Source organism: Falco biarmicus, chromosome 1, assembly GCF_023638135.1.
Source record: "Falco biarmicus isolate bFalBia1 chromosome 1, bFalBia1.pri, whole genome shotgun sequence".
Classification (NCBI taxonomy): domain Eukaryota; kingdom Metazoa; phylum Chordata; class Aves; order Falconiformes; family Falconidae; genus Falco; species Falco biarmicus.
This window is the reverse complement of record NC_079288.1, coordinates 19653978-19664763: the sequence shown is the minus strand read 5'-3', so window position 1 is coordinate 19664763 and position 10786 is coordinate 19653978. Positions and strand designations below refer to the sequence as shown.

General features: G+C 66.6%; 2 protein-coding genes across 3 annotated transcripts; both read right to left on the bottom strand.

Annotated features, from left to right (window-relative positions):
- Positions 1-388: 388 nt before the first annotated feature.
- PIGS (phosphatidylinositol glycan anchor biosynthesis class S) lies at positions 389-4781 on the bottom strand. Of its 2 annotated transcripts, none has more exons than XM_056357198.1 (12): positions 4672-4781; positions 4440-4579; positions 4260-4371; positions 3721-3813; positions 3467-3558; positions 3101-3299; positions 2622-2764; positions 2406-2520; positions 1979-2124; positions 1755-1855; positions 1173-1383; positions 389-1007 (listed from the first exon to the last, which is right to left on the bottom strand). In XM_056357198.1, the coding sequence occupies exons 1-12, from the start codon at positions 4706-4708 to the stop codon at positions 732-734; spliced, it is 1665 nt and encodes a 554-aa protein (XP_056213173.1). In that variant the 5' UTR covers positions 4709-4781; the 3' UTR covers positions 389-731. The 2 variants fall into 2 exon arrangements, with proteins under 2 accessions (XP_056213173.1, XP_056213262.1); XM_056357287.1 differs by having other exon boundaries at positions 3721-3810.
- Positions 4782-5199: 418 nt separating this feature from the next.
- ALDOC (aldolase, fructose-bisphosphate C) lies at positions 5200-9251 on the bottom strand. The gene is given in 10 exon segments (XM_056359341.1): positions 5200-5701; positions 6408-6607; positions 6688-6862; positions 6951-7034; positions 7559-7719; positions 7804-7858; positions 7949-7999; positions 8001-8161; positions 8238-8363; positions 9135-9251. Coding segments are annotated over 9 exon segments (1095 nt in total). The 5' UTR covers positions 8350-8363; positions 9135-9251; the 3' UTR covers positions 5200-5605.
- Positions 9252-10786: the final 1535 nt, after the last annotated feature.

Here is a 10786-nt window from a genome sequence, read left to right as displayed (position 1 = left end):
ATGCCAACCGGCCCCCCAGGAATGGTGGTGTGGGGCTGGTCCCTATGGCTGTCCCTGAGAGCACAGGGGACACCCGGGGGGGGTGGGGGGGGTGGGATGTTGACCACCCACCCCCAAGAACCTCAGGCTAATATAGGGGAGGGCCTGGACCCAGCAGGGTGGAATGGCCCCAGGAGGCTCTGCCCCCCCCCCCCCAACAGCTGCACCCCATAACTGTCCCACCCAACATGCGCTTTTGACTAAAGACCCCTAAGGCAGGAGCCAGACCCCATAAAGCAAGGGGAGGGGCGGGGGGGGGGGGGGGGGGGGCAAGGGCAGGCAAGCGGGGCTGGGGCAACAGCCCACACACAGCTCACCAGGGGGGTCACACAGCTCACGGGGGGGGGTGTCACACAGCCCCACATCAGCCCCCCCCGGAAGTGGGGGTGTGTCTTTATTTATAGAGCAGCTTGATTGAAACACAGCAAGGTGGGGGGTGCACACGGGGAGCCCCCTCCCTCCTCTCTCCCCTTCTGGGCAGAGGGCTCAGGACCCAGACTGAGAGCATCTCCCACCCCTCCAAGCAGCCTCTCTTCCCACTCCTGCATTTTGGCCACCACAGACCCAACCGAACTGCCGGGCCCAGTCCTGACACCGTTCTGGGGTGTCAGCTCAGGCCATGGGTCCATGACAACATACTGCACGAGGTGGGGACACCCCCAGCCCCAAGAGAAGGCACCATCGCAATGGGCTCAGTCCAGCTTGGTGGGCTCCTTCTGACGTTGCCTGGCCTCCCGCACAATCTTGGCCAGGGAGAGGAGAATGGGAACGGCCATGGGCAGGAAAAGTGGGATGTAGATGGCAAATTTCTGGTCATCGGGGAAGTAGAGAAGATGGAGGAGAGATGGGTCAAAGAAGGCTCGCTCCGAGGAAGTGACTGCTTCCTTGCTGGCCTGGAAAGCAGAGTGCAGGTGGCCTGTGGCCAGCTTAGCCATGGCACTCTGTGCTGCAGCCACTGCTCGGTACACCTGTGTGGGAACAATGCCAACAGTCAGTCCCTGGCCAGGGGGGACCACAGAAAGAAGCCTGGGGGCCTCGCTCACAGTACCACACCAGCAGGAGCTCACGGTCTGGCACACGGACAGCAACACCTGGCCCCCTCTGCTCCTCCCCTCAAGGTCCCCCAGCCCTACCTCAGAGGCTACATCATCTTTGATGACAATGTTCCCGATCTTGTCCAGGAGCTGGGCCAGTGAGGTCAAGGTGGTGGAGACGGTGGCAATGTTCTCCACAGTGTGGGCCCAGAGCAGACGGTCCAGCTCCCAGTCGGCCAGCCCCTCGTTCCCTGGGCTCTCCAGCAGAAACTCAGGGGGCAGCTCTTCCCGAGATAACCCAAAGAGTAACCTGGGAGTGGAGGGGAAGATCCCAGCCCACATCAGAAGCCTGCAGTCCCACATGCAGTCCCTGCTCTTCCCCTTCCCCTCTGTATTGAGTCCTGGCAGGGCTCAACGATGCCCAGTGGCCTCCTGGATGCAGGGCATGACAAGCCAAGCCTCCCACCTCAGGAGGTGGGAGATATACCAGCATCTCTGGCCAGACAGAAGTGCTGGCCAGTGGTCAGCACCTTGCAGGCCACAAAAAGCCACCCTTTACCTCCCAGAGCCCACAGAGAAGCAAACAAGCTGCATGCGTAGCACTTGCTCTGACCCCACCAATTTCCACATCTGCCAAGAGAGCACACGCAGAGGCCCAGGGAGGGAAGAGAGCATCCTCACCGGAGCTGGGCCAGGAAAACCTCCATCACTCGCACCATGTCCACATCCACATGCAGTGGGAGGGAGGCTTGGGGGGAAGCAGGGGCTTCAATGTTGTAAACCTGCAGGAAAGCCTGTCAGCGAGCCCCAGCCGGAGCCCTGGGGCTGGCAGGGCTACTAGCACTCGCTGGGGAGGGGGAGCCGCCACTCTGTCAGAGCACTACCAGCGCCCCATGTTCCCGTACCACGATGCCACCCCAGCGGGGACTGTGGAAGGCGTTGGTGCTCACTGGGGCTCCGTCCTTGTCCTGGATGTACAGAGGGGAGTGGGAACGCTCTGGCACGTACAGCAGGAAGTTCAGCACAGGGTTGAGCGAGGCAGCGCTGGAGCCTGCAGCAGGACAGAGTCAAAGAACTGCCCTGGCCAGCAGGGACAGCAAGAGCAGATCGCCCGCACGCAGTGCCGGGGCAGAGCCCAGCCTGGCTCTTTCCACAGCAAGCCCCAAGCAGGACGGCCAGGCCAGCAGGTCTCTATCACCCTCGTTCCCATCTGGGGCTGGCAGGGCATGGCACTGCAGGGAGGGAAGGGGCACAGGCCATAGGCACAGCTGTCCCCATTCCCTCAGCAGAGCCCAGTCCCATGACAGCCAGTCATGGTGACTTCATGCTCACCTAGCCGGGCCTCCACAGGGTTGATGACATGTGGGAGGCTGTGAGCGCTCAGGAGGAAGCTGGAGGACTCCTTGTCAAAGCGTGGTGTCACTCCTAAGACAGCATAGTACAGGATCTGCAGGCACACCACGAAGACGTTGCTGGCAGAGAAGCGTGTCCTGGGGCACCCAGGAAGGACTGAGCTGGGCTCTCCCCACCGCCTCTCCCAGCCCTCACCTGCGAGTCCACAGAGAAGTTGGCCACCAAGCTCAGTTTGTCCAGGACGGGCTGCACGTAGCGGTCCACAGCATCCTCGATGTCCCAGTCCACAGCATGGGACTTGGGGTCGGGGTTCAGCAGGCTGAAGGTGATCTCATACCCTGTCAAGGACCCACAGCCTGTGAGGCACCACCACAGCCACCACCTGTTGATACTGAGGCCACACATGTGGCCATGACAGAGCTCCCAGGAGTGGCAGAACCTGACCCCCTCTTCCCCGGCCCTCCCCGATGTGGGGTCATGCACCAGTGCCCCAACACAGCAATCGCAGCGTGGATCCTGGCCCAGAGCACCTGCCAAGGGCAAAGGGAAGATCCTGGGGTCTGTTACCCAGAAGACATCTAGGGATACTAGAAGGACAGTAGGAAAAAGCCCTGACCCCTGAGACAGGGGGCTTTCCCCGGGTCAGAGAACGGGGCTGGAGTGCACATCCGTACCCAGGCTGGATTTCAAGTACCGCCGGGCATCAAGGCCAAGCTGGCCATCAGGCACACGGTCCGAGAGAGCAGTGGCGATGGAGCTGGCCGTGAAGGACATCACCTGCGTGAGCTGCCAGAGGCGGGTGCGGAGGGCAGCCAGGCCCCCCCCAGCCCTCACCAGGGCACTGCGGTGCTTCCCCACGTAGACGCTGATGCCCTGGGGAAGGGGCAGGGGTGAGGGCTGGGAGCAGGGCTGGCTCCTGCCCACACATGGGAGAAGAGCACGGTGCCACCTGTGACAGCCTGGGGACAGACACCTCCCCCCAGGGCATCTGGGAGGGGTGAAGTACGCAAAGGCTGGCACTGCAGGGTGCTGCTCCCTACCTGAGGCAGGAGAGACGAAGTTTCAGGGACCACGTACATGGTCAGAGAGCCCAGTGTAGCATCCTGCAGCGAGCGCAGAGCAGCGTCAGCCTCTGGGGAAGATAAGAGACATTAGCAGGGTTGGGAATTTCACTCCAAGCCCCATCCTACCCTGAGACGCAGTAAAGCCCAGTCCCCTGCCTATCTAGCCTCAGGAAGGGGGGACTGCTCCCCCACGGAGCTCCCCCAGCTACTGCAGTCCCTCATCCCGGTACCTTGTGCGGTAGCTGCATCCAGCGCTGCCTCCTCCTGAGCCGTGGTGCTGCGATAGAGGGTCTCGTAGCGGGACGTGATGCTGCTTCTCACTGTCAGGTGAGAAAACCCGAGTGAACCCGCTAACCCTGGCTCACAGGCCCTTCGCAGGAGCCAGGTGCCAAGAGCAACAGAGACAGCCCCTGGGTGACACATGCCACAAGTGGTCCTTTGGGCCCCAGCTCTAACCTCAGCAGAGCGACCCAGCGTGGCACACAGCCTCAGCTAGTCCACGCTGGCAGGTGGGACACCCCCACGCCACCCAGGGCGCATCCCACCCTCCGAGGGCTGCCATAGCACCCATCCCCGGGGAGGGGAGCTGGTCTCTTCCCTGCAAGCACCCTGGGGACTCTGCTGTCCCCACTGTCCCCCTTCGGACAGGATGATGCTGGTGACCGTGGGTTTGGGGCCCTGGGAGCTGTGGTGCTGCCTCCTGGGGAGAGAAACAGCGGGCACGCAGGGACCCGCCGGGGAAGGGCGGGGGCAGCCGGGGGGCTCTCACAGTTCACGGGAATCTCCATCTCCTGCACGTCCCTGAAGGGCAGCGGCCTCGGCAGGTCCCCGGGCACCGACCCCGGGGCGAAGACCACGGCGACAGGCACCGCCAGCTGGAACTGAGCAGAGGCGGCGTCAGCCCGGGCCCCACCCGGTCCCGCCGCCCCCCGGGCCCCGCGACGCTCACCGGCAGCTGGCCCAGCCCGTCGATGCCCGCGTAGGGCAGGGCGGCGCGGTAGGTTTCGGTCGTTCTCCACCACAGCGGCAGCCCCAGCACCACGGCGATGGCCGCGAAAGACAGGGCGGCCCGGCGGCCCCGCGCCCGCTCTGCGGGGACAGCGCTCAGCACCGGCCCGGGGACCGGGCACAGCGGGGACGGGGGCGGGGGGAGCGGGCGGGCACCCGTGTGCCGCCGGTACCTGCTTCATCCGCCGCTATCGCTGCCGCCGCCGCCATCTTCACTTCCCGTCCCAGCTGATGGGGCGGGGCCTATGCCCAGCCCGGCCAGTCAGAGCGCCCAGCCCTTAGCACAGCCAATGGACGTCGAGTTCGGAGCGCGGCGGCGCAGACGGGCGGGCAGTAACACCAATCAGAGCGCGGCGCCAGCCCTGAGGAGGTGGGCCTTGGCCGCACGGCCGCTACGAGTGCCACGGAAGGACAAGCGGTGTCCGGTGCGGGCGGCTGTGCAGCTCCGAGCACCGCGGCCGGGATGCCGGGTGTGGAAGGGAAACGAGACGGGGCTGGGGGAGGAGAACTGCGGGTCCTTACCCGCCCCTTGGCCCATTGAGCGAGCCCAGCCACCCCCGCCCCCAGGTGCCAGAGCCCCCTCTGTGTGCAGGTGGGCTGAGACCGGGCACAGCTCACTGCATGGATGAGCACAAGCGGCACCCGCGGCCGGGATGGGGCAGCAGCCGGTGCCCCGCAGCGAGGGAGGAGGCGGCACAGCGCTGTCTCTACCGTTTATTTGTTGTTAGGCTATTTGGTACACTGGGTGCACATGGCGAACACAACACACGCGCTCCAAGGGCGGCAGCGACCGGGACTGCGAAGCTACGGCTGAGCAGGGGCACCCCCAGGCCTCCCCTCCTGCCTCCCCCCCACGCGGCCTGGCCTCCCCCTCCACGGCCTGGCCAGAGCCCCCCACCAAAGGGGCATCCGCGTGCCTCCCTTCGGGGGGCTAGGTAACCCAGCCCCCCCACCTCATCTGCAGACGCGGCAGCACGGAGCCCATGGGGCCCGCTCCCCTCCCCCTCCCCGCGTGGCGGCTCCCCTGGGTGGCTGGAGTGGAAGCGGGGTGTGAGCAGTGGTGGGGAGGGGGCCAGGGCGGGGGCTGGTGGGGTGCCCGGCTGGGGCTCAGTAGGCATGGTTGGCCACATAGAGGGACTGCCCGGCGGCCCCCGAGTCGTCCCCGCTGCCCTCGTACTTGCCCAGCGCCGCCAGCCCATTTACCTGCAGGGAAAAGAAACATCAGTGGCCCCCAGAGGGTATGGCCCCCGAGGACCCCAGTCCCTGGGGACACCGCCTTCAGGGTCCCCCAGCTCATGGGGACACAGCCTTCGGTGTCCCCTGCACCCCTGCAACAACACAGCCCTTGGCATCCCCCTCCCACAGGGACAGAGCCCTCAGTGTCCCCCATCTCAATGGGCACAATCCTTGGTCTCCCCCACCACCCCAGGGGACATGGCTTTTGGCATCCCTCTTCCCACAGGGACAAGCTCTTGATGTCCTGTGGCACCCTCGAGGGCATGGCCCACCCCACAGGGACCTGGCCCTTGGCATCCCCCATTCCCCCGTGGGGACACAGCCCTCGCTGTCCCCATGGACACAGTACTGTGTCCCTTTCATGGGGATCATGGTCCTTGGCACCCCTTGTCCTGTGGGGCACAGCCCTTGGTGTCTCCTATCACCCTGGGGGACATGGCCATCAGCATCCCCTCTGCCAATGGGCACAGGCACCAGTACACCCCTTCGCATGGTGACATTGCCCTCGGGGTCCCCACCACCCCAGAGGACGCAGCCCTTGGGGTCCCTGCCACCCCAGGGGACGCAGCCCTTGGGGTCCCTGCCACCCCAGGGGACGCAGCCCTTGGGGTCCCTGCCACCCCAGGGGACGCAGCCCTCAGCACCCCTCTCCTGCGAGGGCCATCGCCCTCACCTCTGCACGCTTGACAAACTCCTCGGTGGCGGCGGTGGCATTGTCCTGCTGCCCGCGCCAGGCACTGAGCGCCGACGCCTGCAGTGCCCGCCCATAGGAGAAGGTGAGGGCCCATGGCCGCATTAGCGGGCACGTGTTGATGGCGTTGAGGTTGATGGAAGCCTCCTCCTCACTCTGACCCCCGGACAGAAAGGTGACACCTGCAGAGAGCTGTGTTATGGCACTGCGGGGGGCACAGGGCATCCCCCTCCTGGTCCCTGCCACATCCTGGTGCCAGTACCTGGCACGGCTGGGGGCACGGTGCGGCGCAGGGCAGTGACAGTGGCCATGGCAATCTCCTCAGGGCTGTACTTGGTGGGGCAGGAGTGCCCAGGTGTCACCATGTTGGGCTTTAGCAGGGTCCCCTCCAGGTAGACGTGGTGGTCGCTCAGTGCCTTGTAGACAGCTGCCAGCACCTGGGAAAGACAGGCAGTGTGGGGTCCCCTGGCACGTCACAGCACAGCACAGCATGGTGCCCACCCTGCTGCCCACCCCACCGCTCACCTTCTCTGTCACATACTGGCACCGCTTGAGGTCGTGGTCACCATCAGGCAGGATCTCCGGCTCCACGATGGGCACGATGCCGTTCTGCAAACACCAAGCAGATGCCACCATGGGGACATCCCTGGGTATCCCTCTGGCCCCATGGCAATGTGGGGCAATGCCTGGACCTGGGGGGCGATGCTCAGCCCCAAGGCTCAATGCCCACCCTTGCCGGTCATACCCATCCCAGTGGGGTGATATCTGGCCCCATGGGGTGATGCCCAGCCTGAGGGGGTCAATTCTTGGCCCCACGGAGCAATATCCACTTTTGTGGGGCGATGCCCAGCCCCATGTAGCAATGCCTGGCCCTGTGGATTGATCCCTGACCCCATAGGTGATGTCCACTCCATGGGGCAATGCCTGGTCCTGAGAGTCAATGAGCAGCCACGTGAGGTGTTACCTAACCTCTGGGTTGATGTCCAGCCCCATGGGATGACACTCAGGCACGGGGGCAACGCTGGGCCCCAGGGATCTGTGCCCATCCCCACAGGGCAATTCCTGGATCCTTAGGTCAATACTCTGGCTATGGGTCAGTGCCCACCCCATGGGGCAAAGCCACAGCCACGTACCTGCTGGCAGATGCTGGCGTAGCGGGCCAGGACGTTGGCGTTCTCCATGATGGCGAGCGCAGAGGGGGTGTTGTCGCTAATCTTCAGCACGCAGCGCCACTTGGCAAAGTCAGCCCCATCCTTCTTGTACTGGGCACAGCGCTCCGACAGCCCGTCCAGTCCTGCCAGGCAGCGCGTCAGCCCCACAGCCCCAAACCCTGCGGCCCCCACCCCACCGTGCTGTGTGCACCACTCGCTCCACCTACCCTGCGTGGTGGTCTCCCCATCTGTCCCAGCCAGCGGCACAACACCCTTGTCCACCTGTGGAGAGAAGGGAAGGCAGCGCTGAGCCCCACCAGCATCCTCCCAGCACCCTCAGCACCCCACAAACCCATCGGAAACCCCCCACACCTTGATGCCCACAACGATGCCCTTGTCCTTGATCATCTGGACGAAGGGGGGTACCATCGTCAGCCTTTTGGTACATGGTCTCGTGGAAGAAGATGACGCCCCCAATGCATTTCTTCACCCGGCTGTCGGCACTGAAGAGGATCTGGCGGTACAGCCGGCGGTTCTCCTCCGTGTTCTCCACCCCGATCTGGTTGAGGCGCTTCGCCATGCTCCCTGCAGGCACCCAGCACCCTCATCAGCCTCCGGCGTGGGGAAAAGGGGTGGCGGGCCAGAGCCCCCCAACACTGACCTACGGACTCATCGGCAGCCAGGATGCCCTTGCCGGGGGCCACAATGCGCAGCGCGATGTCCGACAGCTCCTTCTTCTGCTCGGCCGTCAGCGCGGGGTATTGGTGCGTCATGGTGGCGGTGGTGGCTGCAAGCAGACGGGGGCTGAGTCACGCGCCGGCGGGGTGGCACCCACCCCCCCCCGCCAGCACCCTGCGGGGAACCCCACGGGGCTGGGGACCCCCAGCCCTGCCAGCCAGGGGGGTGGGCTCCCTGCGTACAGCAGGCAGCTGCCCTCGCCCCGGGCCGGCCAGGGCCTCGTGGAGGATGCCGGGGAGCTCCCAGCCATTTTGCTGCCTGCTCGCCCGCCCCCAGCCCAGCCATCTTAGGGAGCGCAGCCCCGGGGGGGCGGGCAGGGCCCGGGGGGGCCGGCGATGGAGCTGCCCCGCGGCCGGGGCTACCCCGAGCGGCTGGGACGCGGGGGGGTGGCGGTAGCCTGGAGCTGGGGATACTGGGAGGGGGGGGGAATACCTCGGGAATGGCGCTCCCCGGGGAGGAGAGACCCCAGGGGCGGCACTACCCGGGGCTGGGGGCGCCCGGGCTTGGCGCTGCCCCGCGGGGCCGGTGATGCCCGGGGGAGCTGGTGCGCCCCCCGGGGTGGCGATCCCCCCGGCCGGCACCGCCTGGGCTCCGGCTGCTCCAGCGCAGGGGGTGCCTCCAGAACCCTCCCACCCCCCAACACCCCGGCGCCCGGGGCTCCCCCTACCTCGCCGCCCCCCCCTGCCCCGGCGCCCCCCAGCCCTGCCCGACCCCCCGGATGCCGGCAGCGCCGCACGAAGACGCCCCGGAGGCTCGGCGGTGCTGCCGGCTCCCGTCACCGGGCGCCCCCCGGGCGCCCCCCCCGCCGGCTCCCCCTTACCGTGCGCAGGGCGGGCGGCGGCGGACGCGGACTGCGGGCTGTGTGCTCCGGCCCCGCGGTAAATGGGGCTGCGCTGCCGCAGAGCTACGTGACCGGCGGGGCGGCACCCGGCAGGACCGGCCCCCCCGGCCCGCTCCGCCCCCCCGCCGCCGCACGCACCCCCCTCCCAGCCCCGCCGGCGACCGGCAGTGGCGCTGGTGGGGACCCCCCAGGGCGACAACCCCGGGGTGGGGGCCCTGCGGTGCCACATCTTTGCAACCCCTTGCTGCTGGTGGGGACCACTCTGTACCCCCCCCCCAGACCCCCGGCCAGGGACCCAGCTGAGTGTCCGTCGTCCCCCCCCCCCGTCATGGGCAGGGACCCCCAGGCAACCCAGGCACCCCACTGTGCCATCCCCGGTTGCTGCCGGAGACCCCTCTGTGCCACCGACCCCACTGTGCCATTCTTGGTTATGGGTAGGGGCTTCCCTTGACACCCCCGTGCTGCTGCTGGGGACCCCGCCATGCCCCCCCATTGCCACTGTCACCTTCCCCCCATCACCTCTGGGCCAGGGACCCCCCTGTACCACCCATCACGGTGCCACCCTGCTTGCTGTCCCAGAGCCCCCGGCTGTGTCACCAGGGGCCAAGACCCAGCAGCGCAGAGCCTCCCGGGGCAGAGCAGGGAGTCCCACAGGAGACGGCGGTGTCCCCCCAGAAAAGCTGCCTGCAGGCAGCACAGGGACAATAGCAGTGTCCCTGCTCACCCCACGGGCCAGCTGCCAGGACCCTGCTGCTGAATCCCTGCCGTAAAAGGAGGGCTGAGCCGCCCCGCGTGGCCCTAATCCAGGGATAGGGGCACATCTCCCCCCGCACCCCAGAGCCGGGAACCACCTGGGCCCCCCGCTGCCCACCTCACATCTTGGGGGGCTGTATCTGACCCCTTGCAGGGGGTCACAGCCGCAGGAAGGAAGGGTGCAACACCAGGGAACAGCAAACGTTGCTTCCCCAGCAGCCACCCACGCACCTGGTAAATAGAGGCGCAACCCTCAGCACCTCCATTCCCTGGGTGCTGGGGTAAAGGTGCCAGCACCCCGGGTGTTGCAGCACCCGCCCCACTCTGGGCTGCGGCAGAGGGCAGGGGAAGGTGATCCCCCCCCCCGGGCAGGAGAAGCAGGCAATTAAAAACCAGAGCACTTGTTTGAATGCTGCTATTTTGGGCCACGTTCGGGGAGGGAGGTGCTGCATGGCCCTCGTGGCAGTGGGGAGCATCCTCGGGGTCGGGAACACCGGGAGAGGGATCCCGCAGGAGATGCCCTAGTAGAAAAAGGAGGGAGTGAAGGCTGGAGCTGTGCTGGGAGCAAGGGAGCCCCCGAGGAAGCCCCCCCATGCAGCACAAGGTCCCAGGGGTAGGGGACTGGGGAGCTGGCAGAGCTCCCAGCACCTGGCAGGCAGCCCTCACCACCACCCAGGGGATGCTGCATGCTGCAGCCACGCGGGGAGGGGGAACCAGCCCCATGCAACAGGCATGTGGCCCACAGCCCCGCCGTGGGGTGCAGGAACTGGCCTCCCGATACCCTCCGCAGGGGGAGGCAGGAGGGGGGCACAGAGGGAATCTAGGGCAGGAGGAGGAGCGGGGCCGGGAAGGGAAGCTAGGTCAGCCCGGGCACGCTG

What these genes read in the sequence shown, in the direction of transcription:
- PIGS (XM_056357198.1), bottom strand. Translation starts at nt 4,708, where the DNA reads ATGGCGGCGGCGGCAGCGATAGCGGCGGATGAAGCAG. An exon ending in ACTTCTCTGTGGACTCGCAG is followed by an intron (nt 2,521 to 2,621) that starts GTGAGGGCTGGG and finishes GTGTGCCTGCAG; the next exon opens with ATCCTGTACTATGCTGTCTT. An exon ending in GTTTTCCTGGCCCAGCTCCG is followed by an intron (nt 1,384 to 1,754) that starts GTGAGGATGCTC and finishes CTCCACTCCCAG; the next exon opens with GTTACTCTTTGGGTTATCTC.